The sequence below is a fragment of the Megalopta genalis genome, chromosome 4 (genome assembly GCF_051020955.1).
Source record: "Megalopta genalis isolate 19385.01 chromosome 4, iyMegGena1_principal, whole genome shotgun sequence".
NCBI lineage: Eukaryota > Metazoa > Arthropoda > Insecta > Hymenoptera > Halictidae > Megalopta > Megalopta genalis.
This window is the reverse complement of record NC_135016.1, coordinates 10,432,294-10,450,802: the sequence shown is the minus strand read 5'-3', so window position 1 is coordinate 10,450,802 and position 18,509 is coordinate 10,432,294. Positions and strand designations below refer to the sequence as shown.

Here is an 18,509-nt window from a genome sequence, read left to right as displayed (position 1 = left end):
GATCTTGCACTGATTTTTAACAAAAATTATTTCCTACGGTCTATGTTTTCACTATGTTTTTATGCAATTGCTTTCATCTTTTGCTACAAATTAACATTATTTCTCCAGAAGATACCTTCTGAAGATATCTGTTGGAAGATATCTTTTAATAATTTCTATTTAGCACTATTTTTAGCAAAGGAATTGAAGGGGATCTTGCACTGATTTTTAACAAAAATTATTTCCTACGGTCTATGTTTTCACTATGTTTTTATGCAATTGCTTTCATCTTTTGCTACAGCCATCGCAAAATTAATTCGGTAAATTGTATGAGTGAAAATATTATATATAATATCATATAGTATAATAATATTTATTATATTTACCGTATTATAAATACATCGCATCCTCTTATAAAATATGATGAAAATGCCCGCAAAGAGAGGCAACAAATTCTCTAAATATCATGCTGCGTGTTACAATTTTAAATAATTATATCCGCAAAATTAATTTGATGTTCTCTACGCGAAATACAAACTCGTGGTCGTCGCACATACATATGTGACGTTGGCAGCGAGCGTTTTAAATAACCATAGAAAACTGATTTACGTCAAAAGCCAAAATATCCTGTCGATTAATAAAAGAATTTGCCAAGAGAATTTAAGTCGGCAATCAAAGCAGCCAACTGATCAACGAACAAAATCGCCAGTGAAAGATGAAGTGGGCACTATAAACTATTCCCTGGTACGTTTCGAAATAGGTAGCTGTTTGAGACTGCGTAACAAAAGGGATTGAAAAGGAATTACTGACTGGATTGTGGACGCAGTAAACCATTGTCTCGGAGCGACGAGCGTGTGGGTGGAAGCAACAGTTTGTAGCTCGACCATTAACCGCGGGGGAAGTGCAAGGAGGGTGTTGCAGGGACGGTGGAAGTTTCTTGGTTTTCCATTTTCCGGTGGGTTGATTTGCATGGGAAAGAAATCCCGAGCAAATTAATCGGTCGGTAGTTTAATTGCGACTTATCGCGTGGCATTCGGATCACCGGTTGGACGGCGGGTCGGTCGACCGGCCGATTGGTCCATTAACGGAAGTTCGGCGAAGTTTGCTATGGCCGCCCGACCGCCGCCGCCACCCTCGCCACCCGAAACAACAATTTACAGGTCCGTAACTGGATTTGACAACTTACCTCTCGGCTGATAACGCCGTCAGAGTGAAAACTGAGACGCCGATCGAAATATCCTTGGCGCACTCCGATAATTTGCAAACTGCCAGACCCCACGGCCACGACTCGATCGTGTAGAGGATCGACGTGAACGGCACACACGTCACGATCACCTGTAAATTCGTGATCGGAAATGTACGGGGCCCGTCTTGACACGGCCGACGACGGCTGCAGCATATCCTGTCCCCCGGGGCTTCCTCATTTTTATCGCGACACGCTCGAGCTACGTTTCGGCGAGTCGTGACGGCGGAAACCGATATCGAGGGCCGACCCGATCGATTCGATGATTCACGGGAACCGAATGCGAAGCCCGTCGGCGGGACAAAATCGCATGAACAACGTGGAAACCGGTCGATAAGTTACACCGCATGATATTTGCGTGTCGCCGACATCCCGCGGTTGCCACTAGTTCATCGAATTGTGGCCCGAGCTAATCGAAACGTCACAACAATCGAGATTTTTGGTGGAACATTTAGCAACCGGACAGCAATCGTCAGAGTAGTGGAGCCGGTTACTGTGCGGAGAACAATTGCCGTGCCTATGGCGAGACTCATTTTTATAGCGAAAATACTACAAGTAGAAGCGGCTCTCAAATGATTTGAAAATTTTGTTTGTATGTGAAGCTAACAGGGATTTGTAGACTGAAGTCTCCGCTTTCCAACGACATCTCAAAACTTGATCTACGATTTTTTTTAGCCACTTTATGGAACAGATATGAGACACCAATTCGATCGTGAAAAATCCTCCGAGTGTATTTGAAATTCCTACGAAATCGACATTACACATTTAATTCAAAGCTTGCTGGAACAAGAAAAAATCGTAGATCAAGTTTTGAGCAGCGGTTTTAAAGAGGAGGCTTCAGACTTCAAACTTGTTTACGATGTTGGTTCAAAAAAGAATTTTTGAGAGAACTTACACGCATTTCAATTTTCAGCATTTTCGAGAGGAAACATGTGTTCAGTTTCTCACCCGACACATCGCTCGAAAAAATTAGAAAAATGGCTCAGTAAAAGCCTGACAAATTGGGGACTTTAAGCTTTAAAATGAATCCAGGTTCGTCATCGTGCGATCATATTTAACGGAATTGTAGCTGTTTAAATACGAGCGATTCGAGAGATGAAGCGTCACATTTGTTCGAGCTTCGCCGGACTGTCTCGCGTGAAAACAGTATTTGCAATGATTTGTCGGCCACGGCAAGGGCGGGAACACAATTTCGCCGACAGTCAAAGGTGGTGCGACAGGGATCGCATTAATCTTCGGACATTTTCCGCTCCGATATAAATTGCGTGTCGATCAGAACGCGCATCGAGCGTGTTATCGAGCGGAGTAGGAGGTGGGCATTAATAATCGAGCTCCAATATCGAGTCGTTGTCGGGATTTTACCGAAGCTCGAGCAAAGTATTACCACTTTGTGAACGGAGGTACGCGGCCGCGGTAAAAACTGGCAGCGCTCCGCTGCCGGAACCGACAGATTTATCCCCTGGATTCTACAGTTTGAGCCCTATGCGACTACTTACAAACGTTCCGAGCCTCGGGGCAAACACACCAATCGTTAAGCTCACGGAACGAGAGATTTTAGCGATAGAATTCCCTCGATAATCGAGCTGCACGCATACTGGGGCCTTTACAGCGCAAAAATTCATTGATTGCCATCGCGTCTTTGCGACTCGACGCTGGAAAATGCACTAAATTACTTTTGGTCGTTGCAAGTTCCAACGGTACCGAGAAATCATGGCGCACTTTCTACTATATCAATTATTCTCTTTCAAAACAGTCTCGGAAATGCTTTTCGAGATCTCTTCGTTGTAAACCGTAGAATTTCGGATCACCGAACAAACAGAAGATTGATCGACCCATCGCGTCTTGTAGAAATGCATTCAGAAATGTTGCTGCAAGGTTAACTGGATTAATCCCTACTAAGCCGATGCATATTTTATGCATACCTTTATGCATGTTTCAAAATAGCGAATGAGTTGCACAAGTGTTAAAATTGCGTTATGACGCAAAAAGCATCAGCATAATTCGTCAAAAACAAATGATTAAATAAATGTATGTAAATTAGTAAGCATCGATATACTAAGAAATAATTCTAACTTAATTCTTAATCACACTTTGGAAGGCAATCGAACGAGCAGGATGCAAATATCGTCCAAAATTAATGACGATCAAACAGGTGGAATGCACGTAAAATGCAAGAAACGTACTTTAAAATCGCATATATGATGCAGGATTACACATTTCGTGAACAAAATTCCAGTTTCATCAGCATTATCCTGTTAGTTATTATAGAATATTCATAGGAATAAATTTGAAGCGCAGTTTCCGTAGGTACGCGATGTTTTAAAGTCCCTACAACCCGAACGCGATTACCGCGAATTTTCTCCGAGCCCCGTACGATAGTTAAACATCACGCGAGCACTTAATCGCCGCCAAGTCTACAAACCGTGTGAAAAGTGGTAAAATGAAAAGCCGGCCCGCGGGTTCTCTGAAGTTTTCGGAAAGCGTTAAAAGGCTCGGCTAACGAACTCGAAAATTACCTGCACTATCCTTCAATCACCGTCGAATGAACCGGAGCCGCGCATTACCGGCTCACGCGAGCGTGGCCCGCACTAAAAACGCGATCGAATATCCTGATAATGGAAAAATTACGCGCGAGCATTTTTTCCCTGATGAAATTCTTGATCGATGAACCCACTGGAGAAATTCCGGGGAATATTACCGGGGGAGCAAACGGAATCAGGGCCGCGTGTTCCTCACCAGAAGATCGCCCAGAGCCAGGGAGAGCACATAAGTATTCGGCACGTTCCTCATGTTGGCATGACGGAGCAGGGTGAGCACGAGGATCCCGTTTCCTGTGACGCCGACCACCAGGATCAACAGGAACACCACGGGAACGATGTAGGTTTCCGGGCGTTGATCGTAGGGGACGTAGCTGTGGTCCTCGTCGTCGTCGTCGTTCGCCAAGTTCGGGAATGACGTCGCGTTCAGGATCACTGCCATCTGCAACATACATTTCTCACGGGAATCCGCCGCCGTCATAATTCCAAGTGTAGATTTAGGTCGCCAAGCGGCTACCGGGTTTATCTATTCTGTTTCCATACAGACGGAAAGCGGAACGAACAACCGACACATTTTTTATTCACAGTTCGCTGACGGCACGTTGCCCGACGTGTCTCGAAATAAAAGAAACATTTTACTCGTTCGTTTATGTACCTCGCAATGTTTACAATTTGAAGACAACATTGTCGAATTAAAGATACCGAATTTTTTCAAATAAACCTTGATCCATGATTTTCATGACCGAATCGAAACTTCAACTTCTTAACCTTTTAGGTACGGCTGAATTCTGCGCGAGGCTATTTCTCTGAACAGCAGAGTCTGATACTGTATATACAGGGTGTCCCAAAAATGTCTCGCAATCTGAAAGTGGCGGGTTCCTCAGGCCATTTGAAGCAACTTTTTCCTTTACAAAAATTTTCTCCGAGGCACCGTTAACGAGATATTAACGAAAAACAGTGACCAATGAGAGGCGAACTCAGCTGGCGCGAGGCGATCGAGCCAATGAGCGGAACTGGGCTTCACGCGCTGTTTGGCTGGGCCGCCTCGCGTCAGCCGTACTCGATTCTTATTGGTCACTGTTTTTCGTTAATAACTCGTTAACGGCGCCTCGGAGAAAATTTTTGTAAAGGAAGAAGTTGCTTCAAATGATCCGAGGAACCCGCCATTTCCGGATTCCGAGACATTTTTGGGACATCGTGTAGACTGTTGTAAATCGATGTAAAGACAAAAGAAGTGCGAAACAATGCATATGAAGACGATTATTTGGTTCAAACGGCGCGTCAGGCCTAAAAGGTTAAGACGTGAAAATATTGCTTCGTAATTGAATTCAATGGCTATCTGAATTACGAACTATAACATAATTGAATTACTTTGTGATTATAATTCCTGAAGTAATTCAATTGTAATTCTACTGAAGTCTGGTCGCGTGCAGGAATTCGATCCTGGGATCCACATCGAAAGAAGTATTTGTTGTACATCCAGAATGAAAAGAACAGAAATTTCTATTTATTGTATGTCCGCATTAATTAATAATCGCAAACAAACGACGACAGAAACGTTGAGTTTCATTTCATTCATAATTCGCGACACACGAATGTCATCGAATTGAAAATTGAATTTTAAATCGAAACAAAATACGATTCTTCCGTTATCAATAATATGTATAAGAACAGAAGTCAATAAAGACAAGGAAAAAGTAAACGAAAATTGTCTGGTTCCATTTAGAAATTGATTAAAAACGAGAAAAAGGTGATCGGAAGAAATACAGAACACACGGTAGAAAGATTTAGTAGAACTGCAGAATGTCGACGCATTATTTTCAATTAATTAGGATCGCCGAGCAGAGAAAGAAACAGTTAAATTGTCCGTTAAATATTGAATAGAGACCCGCGGCCAATTTATAAGTAGTCGATTTCGATATTTCAGCAGGAGAAGATTAATTCGGTCCATCGTAACGCGTTTTCAATTATCCCATTAAAACAGAGTCATTTCTGACAGCGTAATCCGCGGGGTAATATGAATTGAAAAGCGTCGGGGTTGTGTGCTGGAAGAGCCGCCCTCGATTGAAGCGACGTGCCCGTATCCATTCGAATGAAATTAATCAATCGACTTCGCCGATACTATTTCCATCGCTTAAAAAGATCTCTCTAAACCATATCTCGTGATTCGATGTGTTATAGGTAATCGATTCCCAGTGTCCCGCCGGCCGTCAGTCTGGAATTGAAGGGGAATTAACAAAACAATATATCCGAGGCTCGAAAATGTCAGCGGCCGATTGATCTCGAACGGGCACATTGTTTCCGACGGGAACAAGAACCGGTTACGCTCTCGCTAACTCGTGATTTGTAACGATCGAGCACGCGTTACCGCGTCCGCCGTCGATCGCGTGAAATAAATCGAGCTTATTTTCGTCGGGAAATTTTCTGGGCCGCCCCGGGGCGTGTTGCTGGCCGAGGGTTTCGAACAATTTTCACCGGGTAACTGCCACGCGAGCGCGTCGGGTATAATTTTCGACGCGGATTCGCCCCGTTAACTCGCTTCCGGAAGCCATGCGGCGCGGAGGCGCGAGCTAGGAAAATGAGATTCGAGGGCCACCTCCACGTTTTTCCTTTCACCGAAAACACCCCTGCTTTTCGAACTCGTTCGCTGACAGCCTGCCAGAGAAATTGCAGCTTTTCTAGACGCCATCGATTTACCAGCGCGATCGATACCACGATGCCTCCGAAAGCTCGCGAATTGTTTACCTGGCTGTTTTGCCGCTTCGCTTCTTTCGCGTTTCAAAATAAGCTGCGTTGTTTTTTTGCAATACTTGCACGCGCGCAAATTCGCTTCGCGCGTCCATTGTTTCGGTTATTTCCGTTCATTCGAAACGTCCACGTTCAACCCTTTGCATTCGGATGTCGACGATACGGCGACACCATACATATATTCATGTCGAAGCGTTGTAAAAATAATTAGAGTTATTTTTGTCATACCGTAAGGTGGTGATCATGCGAGGCAGATGAATGAAAACACAACATCTTTTGTTCACCGATTCCTATAAAATTTCACAGCAGTGTATAATGATTCTTATTTCAATCTGACTTTCTATGGTATAATCACAATTTTTGCATTTACTCCGAGTTGCTGGATAATTCCAGCTTCCTTTCACATACTCGTTCTTCCATTATCAATGGTGATACGTATGTGTTTTATATGGGGTTTCATTATTACATTATTAAAAGATTATTCTTGCTATGATTATTACACAACACCGAAGTCATTTAAATAATGAAATCTAAACTAGAAATTTAAAATTGACTTCCATTATCAATGGTGATACGTACGTGTTTTATGTGGTTCCATTTTTATATTATTAAAAGATTATTCTTGCTATGATTATTACACAACACCGAAGTCATTTAATTAATGAAACTCAAACTAGAAATTTAGAATTGAGTATAGGAAATATTAGTTTAACTTTTTGATATCCTAGAAATCCTGGTACCATTCAGTTTGTTCAGTTTCAATATATTACAGCAAATAATGGAAACATAAGAAATATACCACTCTAAGTAGAATTATCTTATTTTCAGGATACTAATGAAACGAGATTTTTCGCATCTTTTGGGCCATATTTGTTCCACAGTTCGTCGTGTGGATTTGGCTGAACGTCTCCTCTGCCTTCTGTAACGATTTTGTTTGCAATATTCATCAATTTCAGAAGGTAAATGAATCGGTATAGCGTTCGCCTTCTTAAATAATACTCTTCTGGAGTGATACAAAACATTTCAAACTTGTCTATCTTTGCCTACCGATTTTGTAGGTTGATACGTCAACGGAGGCGCACCGTTGCAAAGCTAAAATCGTTAATAACTCATTAACCGGGCATCAAATCTGCAGAAAACTGAGACGAGAACACTGCCAAGAGGTCGGCCAAATGCATAAATTATGGCTGACGGTAGACAACCATTACTCCGATGTCGTATCCTAGAGATTTGCAGTCCATTTGCAACACTGTCTCTGAACAATTCGCTCGAATATTCAGCCGGTCTCTATTTTCGCCAAACTTGCGAAAAGCCAGTTTCGCAACCGGCTTTCTGAAGTTGATAGATCGGGCGCGCCCTTCATATCGTTTGCAGCCCTGCGGATCCAATTTTGACCGTCGAAAAAGGCGTCGGAGGGCGGGGGTGGGGGGTAGAGGACAGGTTGCAAGGCAGAAAAATGGATCGGACACCGACGACAGGTAATATTTCTTTCGCGCCGCGTTGAACCTGTCAGGTGTCGCAGCCTTTTAAATACTGTATCGCGGCGAGGACAAACTCGATTACCTGTAGTCGTGTGAAAATTGATGTCGAATGCGTCGGACGTGACGAGGACGTGACAGTGGATCCAAGCTCTCGGCCGTGACGCTGTTAGCGGCCAGGGAATTGCAGCTTTCACGGGCGCCGCGTCTCCTCCGAGGCACAACGGAAGGAGATGCTTCCCGGAAATATTTTTCGAGATAGAGACCCGGCTGAATTCCTTTGGCCTGGCGCGGGAACGCGCGCGTGGAATTACGCCCGTGCCTCATCGCATTACATCCGCTTCATGCCTTCGGCTTTTGATAGTCTCGCTCTTCTACAACGTCCACGTAAGTAACAATTTCCTCACGAAATGTCTACCATTTCGATTCGTTATGTCCGATTGTTGGCGGGCATCGTTTCCCCGCTTGCTGGAACTCCTACTTGACAGGCGAAATTGATGTTATCATTTCCCTGTGAGTGCACGCGACAGATTGCCTTCACTCTCGTCTGACGAGTTTGGTGTATTTTTTTAGTTGATTAGGGGGAGTCTGGACGAACCCTCGAGATCGCGATTAGACGAATTGTAATCGTTAGGCGGGATTTCTTATACGCGTCCGACGTATGTGTTCCTCGTACACGTCCGATACGTCGGATACGTCCAGTACGTCTAGTATATCCGATACGTTCGATACGTAAAACATATTTGTACTGATGTAACGGAAAATGATGCTTTTGTAATTTCCTATAAGCGATTTCGAAGTACAGTAATTTCTCCAGGAAATGCCAAATTTCAAGTTGCTGTGGATTTACCTGTGCTAGTCCTACGCCTATGTAATTTATTGCTACGTCGACGCATGGTAGGTACTAGGTACCTGACTGTCGAATCGTGGCATGTGACCTCCGAATTGCTTTCGAATCGTAGCATGTGGCCTCCGAATTGCCTTCGAATCGTAGCATGTGGCCTCTGAATTGCCTTCGAATCGTAGCATGTGGCCTCCGAATTGCCTTCGAATCGTGTCATGTGGCCTCTGAATTGCCTTCGAATCGTGTCATATGGTCTTCGAATTGCCTTCGAATTGTGGCAAAAAACTATAAATTAAAAAAGTTAAGTCATCGTTTTTATTCTAGCATTACTATGTAATATTCATATTACATGAACACTGGCATGCTGACCGCTGCCTTTTTCGCCGACAGACCCGAGTTTCTATAAAAACGAGCCGCGAGGCTCGAAGAATCGCGACTTAATATTCTTAGATCTGCTGGTTACAATTTCGACCTCCGAACATCTCTGAGAAAAATTACTATACATACTGCGTCTACGTTCGACGTACGTGTCTGACGATCGTCTGCTCCTGAAGCAGTTTGGACCATTGTATAAGAAGAAAGTAGGTTCGACTAATATATGTCCCCGCTACAAAATTCTTGCTACGTTAAGTAGAAACTTCGAGGAATCTTCAACAGAGGTGTTCATGTATAATATAAGAGCTTTTAATATAATGTTGAACTTTGCGCAAAATTGCAGCGTCTGCTGCAGCAAGGAAAAAATTCGAAACTAGTCTTTGATCTAAAACAAATTTGCAATAAAACGTGGTCGAGCAGATTTCATTTTAATAGGATTCCCAGGGGAATTCAAGAAACTTGCTATCCCTTTAATCAGCTTTAACGTCCCAGATGCAGTTTTCTTATCGAAACTGATGGGAAGTCGGAGAATTTTTGCAGTAATACACCGGTACGCAAAGTAATCCTCCAACTGCTTTGAACTGCAGCTACATGTTTTTATCACTGTTACATTAAATCTGCGGTTTGTCGATCATTCTGTCGACGAGTTTGCATGCATCTTGTTTTCGTCTCTTCATAGTGGACAGAATATGTGAAGCATTGTCTTTCATTTTACAATCACCCGATGATAATCGAGATTGGTTTTCATCGATATACATATTATTAGATCGCAGATTTTATGGCAATATTATACAGTCAGAGTTTGGAATGATATAAAGATTAAGAAAGAATTTTAAAACGTCGACCTTTTATTTTTAATTTATACAAATGATTGAAGAAATGATAAACTTGCCGTGGAGTCTTTATTTTTTGCAATTGACGCAGACAATTTTTATTTTCCATAAAAATCCGCAGTCTATATATCACATAAGATAAGACTAGATTTACAGTTACTTGTAAGAAAAACTGTGCATGAAACTCGGTGAACGATGCAAGAATAATTTTACAGAAGTAGATTTTGTTTAATTTTCTGCAGTTAGGATGCTGGAGGAAAAAGGTGCTTGACAGGCGCTGCGAATTCCCCTATTCGTGTGCGAGACAATTTAATCACCTTTGGAAATCGGTCGGTGTATCGCATAGGGAAAGAGAGAGAAAGAGAGAGAGAGAGCGAGAGAGAGAGAGGAAGGGAGATACTTTTTTTAGCAAGATGAAAAGGATTCTCTGCGCGAGGCATTGCGGAGGCGGATTGAAAACGAACCTGGCCGCGATAGAGTGGATGTAAAAGTTGTCTGTACTGAAAACTAACAGCAGAAAAAGCTGTTCAACGTGCTCCCCTTTGGGTCATAGATACAGCTCTGCCACGTACATATGAAAGCTTCGATGCTGCCGCCGCCGCAATTAATCACTCGTGGACCATCCAACTTCCCATTGAGCGAAACAACTGGCAATTAAGGGGCGAACGCGTATCGCATACATGATAAGTTTCGAAATAATATTAAGTCTGGTCTGACGTCGGTTCTAGGGAAGTTATCGCGGCTGAAAGTTTCCGCGATGCGCCGAGAACAACCGCCGCACAGTTGGACGAAACGAACTGACAGCGATCTCAGATCGATTTTCGTCAAATTGGTATTCCTTGAGAAACAGCTGATTATTATTATGATATGGTGAACTCCGTTTTCCAGTATTTCATTTCGTTATCTTGGGACCGACGATTGATGTCTGCAGAAGCTGACAAATATCATCAAGAGGTGTTAATGATTTTGCGAAATACGATAAATTCTCCCTAATTGACGCCTCAGATTGTACACAAAAATGGACAATTTGGGAAGAGGAGGTACGATTATTCGAGCCTCGCACCTCGTTTTTATAATTATTGACAATCGACAAGTATAAAAATGAGCCGTGAGGCTCGAATAATCGCATCTCCTCGAGACATTGACGAGACGATTCCATTTGAAACATATATTTTTCGCAAATGTATATGCTTTTCAATATTTTTATATAAATATTCTACAAATTGTCATCACGCTGTCAAGAAGTCATATAATTCACGTCGGAAATGGTATTATTGAGTAAATATATTACTAAATGTATGAAAAATGTATTATTTCCTTCCGCTTCAGAAACGGACAGCATCATCCAGCAGATCTAATATTAAGACAAATTGAGACAGTTTTTAAAGCAGAAGTTACAGACTTTTGGTCGCCGTAAAGTCATTTCTCCCCATCGCGGCGCAGCTCGGAACGATCCATGAGGCGTTTCACGATGATCGATAAATCCTAGTGGTGCTCGCTTCGGCGCATACATATTTTGAAGATTTGGCGTGTGCGCGATTTTTAAGATAAGTCACGGAGCAGAAGACGAGGCGGACGTTCGGTCGTATTTTTACGAGGAAAACTCGCGCTTGTTGGAATTGCAAATCGTGATGGACCGCGTCGCAACTATCGGCGCCGCGGGATCCGTAAAGGGAAACACCCGGAACTCGTTTTTCGACGAGTAATCGAACGAAACTCGCCTCCCTTTCGCCTCTGTTTTCACGGAACCTTGTTTGCAACGCGCGCGTCCCAAACAATTTTATTCGACCGCCTCTGCCATCTATCGCTTCGGGCCTCGGCGCCGACCGCTTTGTCCGGCAAAATTCGCGCCGAGGCTTCGTTTCGCAACTTCTGACGCCCTGCAAATTAATCAGATCGATTCGAGTCCGTACATTGAATAACAGCAGCGGCTCGACGCCGCGCCGAGAATTATTTGCCGCGGAATATTCATGCCGGGACACCGCGCGACTTATGGTCCAGACACCCTCCTCGATAAATTTCTTCCGGATCTCTGTACGTGATGTGATTTAATGCCGCACGGGTCTGAACGCTGCTGCATCCTGTTTCGAACCGCGATGCTGTCTGCATTCGCGCGATTTTTATTCCGCAAGAATTCCTGCTTATCTTAGCAGGCATTGAGGAAATCCATTTGTGGGGATTCGCTGGCGCTTCCGTTCGGAGATGTCGGATTAGAAAAGGAATGAATTATATTTGTCCATTTTTTTAGGGAACGCGTTGAGGAATTCTTTCGGATTTATAGCTGCACGAAGAACAAATGTGCGTGGAATTGCGATTGCGTGCAAAGTAGCACATGTACGGATTCGTAGAAACTTTCATGGAGGAATAATAATAACGAAGCGATTCAAACTCTTCAACGCTGTCTTGGAGCTGAGAGGTATCACGAAACTTCTGTTCATTAATACCTCTGCAAACATTTAAGGATTCAATACGATTTCGGAGAATTCTAGGCAGATTTCTAGCACTTTGTCGCATCAGATTTCCCAATTCGTCAAGGTCTGCACAAACATGTGCTATGAATTTACAGAAACTTCAATTCATGAATATCAATATTAGAAGAATTAAATTCTTGGTTGTAGCAAGAAATAAGAAACAAGTGTAAGATTGCTTTGCTGTAAACGCAAAATGTGTAGATGTATAAATGTATATAGAGGGAATATGAAGATAGTGAAATGTATAATATCTACGTTACTGATTTGTTACATTGTCATCTGTGTTCAACTAGAGGCGTTATAATTAGTTAATTAAATATTTGTAGGCGTCAAAAGAGGTTTTACTAGTTTTCTCTATCATAAATCTAACAACAAGAAACATTTGTGCCACTTCAAAAATTTAAGAAATCAATCGGATACGATTCCATACGATTCTCCACAGTGTCCATAATTTCCAACTCAATCGATCCTGCTGGATTTCCCCTCATTGCTAATAGAACTTATCGGATCAGATTTCATTAGTCATAAAAGTTTCGACAAACATCTGCTACTTATGCACAAATGGAAGCATAAACGGCAGCGAGATGCACGACACTGCACCCTAAGTGCATGCTTTCCCATTGCCAGTCGTGATCTCCGATTTTCCACTTTTCCGCCGTGTTTCCGATGAAAACGCAGTTTTCACAGGTTAGAACAACATTACTGGCGAACATTTTACGACCGCGACCATCGCGGACTTTATGGGTTCCCATTACGTCTCCACCGTAAGAATGTCCGACAAGGGAAAGTCGCGAAGAACAACATACAGCATATATGAAACTGGAAAAATAGAATCGTTCCACAGCAACTGAACCATTCTTCCAGCTACAATTTCCTGCGGCGGCGGCACACTTTTTTCGCGACTTTTATTCCCTCCCTGTGTCATTCCGATGGCGAATCGTGGCCGATTTTGATCTGCCGTTCCAGTTCCTTCAACTTCCCAGTTGCCACGTTATATCTCGCTGCGCGGCAGCGACATAATCTCGCGCAAGTGATTTTTCTCTGAGGAAACAGCTCTGGCGTAAACGGAAATAATAGTGCGCCGCTCAGAGAATATTGTATGAGAGATGCAGTCCTCATCCGTGGATAAATTGCATTCCCAATGGTGGATATGACGAATTTTTATTCGCGTTCCTCGAGGTTCCCGGGAACGTTCAATAACAGCTTCTTTTGAAAGATAAAAGTTTCAAGATAATTGGACGCGACTTATGAATCAGAAATTGGATACAATTGATATATTTTTAATTGTCAGATAGATTGCGTTTTCAATCATTTTTTATTCGAGATCAATCAGCAGAGACTCTATCAGAATATTCATTCTGCGAAAATTCAGAAAATTTCTGTACCAGAGAAAATCATTCTACAAAAATTGTTTATAGTTTAGAGTTTATAGAATGTATATATTTTTATTCGAAAAGAGTCGCCACGACTTCCTCGAGTAATGCAAAACATGTAAACATTGAGAAAATCGAAGCTGAAGATGATCATTCTAGAAAATTGTTAATGGTACAGTAATTAGGGGGTTATTCCAGATATGGTTTTCATTGCATCTCCAATCATGCTACATACATTTAAAAAAAACGAGTTCAGACCTGTGGAAAATTGCGAAACTTTCCGGAGAAAATAATCCCGCGAAAAATCGTTCAACGGCTCGCGTTTATTGCATTACATGAAAATCGGACGAGACTTTGTGAAACAATTAGCCAGATTGGAGCAACAGTTGCGTCCCACGCTAGAAAGTTGCATCGAACGTACGCGCCATTATTTGCCGCTCCGGATGACAATCAATTCTGACGTTCCTCCGTGTCGAAAATAATAATCCGCGTCTAGCGGACGCGCGCATCGTACAATTATATTAAACATTCACTCGGTTTGATAAAGCGAATGACAATGCCGTTTATGAAAATTCGCCTGTTCCTGCCTGCGAGAGCAACGGGGCGCGCGTCATTATTCGAAATTGTCCCGCGTCAAAATCTGTGTCCTGCGTGAAAATATTCTGCCGGCGGGTAACAGGTGTCACACCGTAAATAGAACGAGAGATGTGGCGCAATTAAATGTAACTTGGAACGATGACCGTCCACGGATCGTCGCGGGGAGAGAAGCGGCGTTTGCGGCGGCGTCGGGTTGACATTGGGAAAATACGTCTGTCATTTGCATATTTGCACGAAACCGCGGCCAGTGAACCGCGTCCCGTAACCAATTCTGACGAGTCGAAAAACCCGGGTCTCTAATGCGCCGATGCATATTCATAGGCCCGCCTAAATGTGCACGTTTGTCCGGAAAAGGGAATTCGCTCGCGTAGCCGCGAGTTATTCGGGTTTGTCTTGACGGGAGACTTGTTCGAGCCTGAACAAGACCCGCCGAAGTTCCGGCGCCGTTCGCGGTGCTTTATAAAGCGCTTAACGATCCGCGAGCACCGCCGATACTTCGCACCTTCGTGATAAATCAGAAACTTCTCGAGAAACTGCGGCGCCCGTTTCGATTCTTCTAACGCGTAACTATTCGAAACTAAACCTAGCGAACTCCGAGACGTGTGCTGCTTTTCAACGACGGAAAGACCGTATGTGTTTAAAAGTTTCGCCATTTTCATTGGAATGTATGCATAGATTCGCAAGTTTGATCAATTATTTCCTGCGAGTTTTTATAATTTTACTGCTGGCTGTTAACGTCTTTTATATTTTTCGAAGCATTTTGATTGTGCTTCCTTTTCTAGTTATTAAACATTCTCGTCAAGCAGAAATGTTAAGCCTTTGCTCTCGAGAGGCGATCTTAAGGTGCCACTATAAATTGAAATCACTGAAATTGTACACATTTGAAGAACTGTTAAAAGCGTTGTGTGCTTCGTAAGACTCAATTTCATGTCTTAATTTCATGTTATTAATCACAGAAAATGGAAATAGTTCAGAAAAACTGTTTCGGATTTAGAGTTAAAGTATCTTCGAGTGCATTACTGTGCTCCAAATATTGTGACCTGTACCGAATACTGTGCTCCAGATACTCCGGAAAATGATCATTTTGACCAGCTCGGCGGGCTTAGCGTTAAGATACATCAAAAATATGAGCAATTCGTACACTTTTATAAGTTGTCAATCTTGATTTTAACAAAGACTGCAGAAAAAGAGAAAGAGAGAGAGAGAGAGAGATTCACAGTGAGAAGAGTAACGTGATTTAAAAAGGGAGCTAAATACATTAACCAAATGAAAGAATGGAAGTTACGGTGCGATACAGTCTGGAGAATACTTAATTTAGGTCAGTATCTTCCTCACTACTTTTTACTTCGCATTTTATTTATTCATGAACCCAAAAGTTTTTGGCGTATTCTTGTTTCCAGGAGCATTGCAACGAGATCTCTCGTTGTCGCAAAAAGAAAATTTAGATACGACGGAGAGTGTGTAATGTAGGTCGTTATTTTTCTCGCGTCTCTGCAGACCTTATTTGTGTTTCCCGGGAGAAGAATAGTCCGGAGATAAATACCACTTCGTCCCATACATTTGACCAAGCCGCCACGATTTTCCAAGCACATCCCACAAAAACCTGGGTTGTCATAATTGTGCAAACGGCAAGCTGAAGCATGTTCTTAATTTCAAGAGAACTCGCAATTCTGCATGTTTAACTTGACGAGGGACCCTTAAGTCCTTCCAACGCTGTTTCTTGTTTAATCCGAGAAAGATAACCTACGTCGCAGAGGCGCCTGCGAAGACTGTTGATTTTTGTTAATTTTTCATAGAGGTCTAGTGATTTAAGTTTAAAATTACTTAAAATATAAAAAAATATAATATAAATGCATTTTATTTTTACAATAATGCCAAACCTTTAAAATGACTAGATTAACTTAAATAAATATCGATTGTTAGTATAAAATTGACGCCTTAGAAAAGCATGCGCCTCTGAAGCGTATGGTTATCTTTTACGTACGTTGTCATATGGTTATCTTTCTAGGGTTAATAACGTTCAAGATTGCCAGATGCGACTCGAGCCCTTCTTAAAAACGATATCGCCAGTTTCTACCATCATCCTAGTTGCGTCTGGTAAGTATCTTGGGGTCAGGAATAACCCTGGAAACTGCGCTGTATCAACGGTTCCCCAAACCGCTGATGAAGTCTGTCCACGGAACTCTTGGAACCTTAGCGCGCACAGAACTTCTACCTGGCTTGACGATATTAATCCTCTGTACACATGGAAGATTTAGAGATCTACGGAGGTGCTTAAGGACTGTCAATCACCATCGAGCACTCGGCAAAACGATAAGGAAGTCTCCTCCGCTCGTAATTCTACGGGAATCCAATACGCGGTTTTATTGCTCCAAGATTGCTGGGAATTTGTTGGCCGCTATGTTCCATCTTAAGAAATCGATTTTTCTACCAATTTCTCAAATGCAACAAAATTTGCCAGATACTATTGAGCAATCTTAAAGCCCCGGCAAGAAGATAGGTTAGTTTTTTCCTCAGTTCGAAATCATCCAAGGAACCATTACACATTTTTACGGCTACTAGATTCTTGCGAATTTTGGTACCATTATAGTTTGCCTTAAGAAATTTATTTTTCTACAGATTTCTAAAATGTAACAAAATTGAACCAAACTGTGATGTTCATTCTTGAAGTCTCGGCAAGAAGATAGGTTAGTTTTTTCCTCAGTTCGAAGTCATCCAAGGAACCATTACACATTTTTACGGCTACTAGATTCTTGCGAATTTTGGTACCATTATAGTTTGCCTTAAGAAATTTATTTTTCTACAGATTTCTAAAATGTAACAAAATTGAACCAAACTGTGATGTTCATTCTTGAAGTCTCGGCAAGAAGATAAGTTAGTTTTTTCCTCAGTTTTTGAAGTCATCCAAGGAACCATTATACATTTTTACTGGTACTAGATTTTTGAGAATTTTGGCACCATTATGACATGCCTTGACAAATTAATTTGTTCACTGATTTATCGAATATAAAAAAATTTATTAAAATTGTGATAATCATCGTTGGACACTCAGCAAGAAGATAGGTAAATTCTGTCCACAGTTTAAAGTCTCCCATGGACGTCACAAGAATTTTCACAGCACCGAGGAATTTCTTCAAGATGTCTCTCGTGTTATGTGTATAATTTTTATATAATCTATACATTATTTATGTATTATATACTGAAAATATTACACTTTGTCATAATTCTTTCTGCTAACAAAACAACGAAGAAGCTCGAGAGAATAACACAAGAAAAGATCTACGCCCCGTTAGATAAATGATTTTGGTTTTCAGGAATTTTTATCACCGGTCCTGCAGACAACGGTCTTTTTCAGTTGTTTTTGTTGCACTGGATTTCCCACGCAAACAAACGAGGAGCAAACCAGCAGAGGAATGTTCCCGCTCGACTGTAACCCCTGCCGAGATTTATGGGACGCCTGGCAAGTCTTCCAGCAGTGGGAATTTCGGGTTTATCACGCAATTACTTCGCCGCGAACTTCCGCGCGCTGATATACTTTACGCCTAAACTTCGCCCTTTCCCTCGTCGACGGCATTCTACTTCGGTTCGTCGCTTCTGGCGAGCCAGGAAGTTAATGTGACAGTTGCCCGAGCCGTAACGCGCCGCTTAAGTGGCTGGTTCTTCGAGTTAATGAGAAACTTCATCGAGTCTTTGACAGCGCGAGCAGAACTTTTCCAATCGGCGACCGAACAAAGTTTCAAAATCGATCACATTCCAATGGATCGTCGGCTGGCCGGAACCGGAAGTGTCGACTGAGTGAAGGCAGCCCTTAGCCATCGGTAAAACCAGATACAATCGGCGACAAAAAGATCGTACATTTTTAAATTGTCGCGATTTCTATTTCTTTATTTTTGCAGTCGAGGCTTTGTTTTTATACGAACCTGCAAAATTTTAATCGGATGACGGAGACAAGATAAAGACTAACGAATAAAATTTTGTTCTACACTATCGAATAAAAATTGATTTAGATAGAAACGTATCCATATAAAATC

General features: G+C 42.2%; 1 protein-coding gene across 5 annotated transcripts in view; it reads right to left on the bottom strand.

Moving 5' to 3' along the window:
* The window catches only part of LOC117224871 (neuropeptide CCHamide-2 receptor), a 140,204-nt gene that overhangs the window by 7,733 nt on the left and 113,962 nt on the right, over positions 1-18,509 (bottom strand). For all 5 annotated transcript variants that reach the window (XM_076521281.1, XM_076521282.1, XM_033478072.2 and 2 more), the window contains exons 2-3: positions 3,959-4,201; positions 1,166-1,314 (exon numbers count right to left, since the gene is read on the bottom strand). In XM_076521281.1, coding sequence (XP_076377396.1) covers positions 1,166-1,314; positions 3,959-4,201 — 392 coding nt within the window. The remainder of the gene's footprint in view (positions 1-1,165; positions 1,315-3,958; positions 4,202-18,509) is intronic.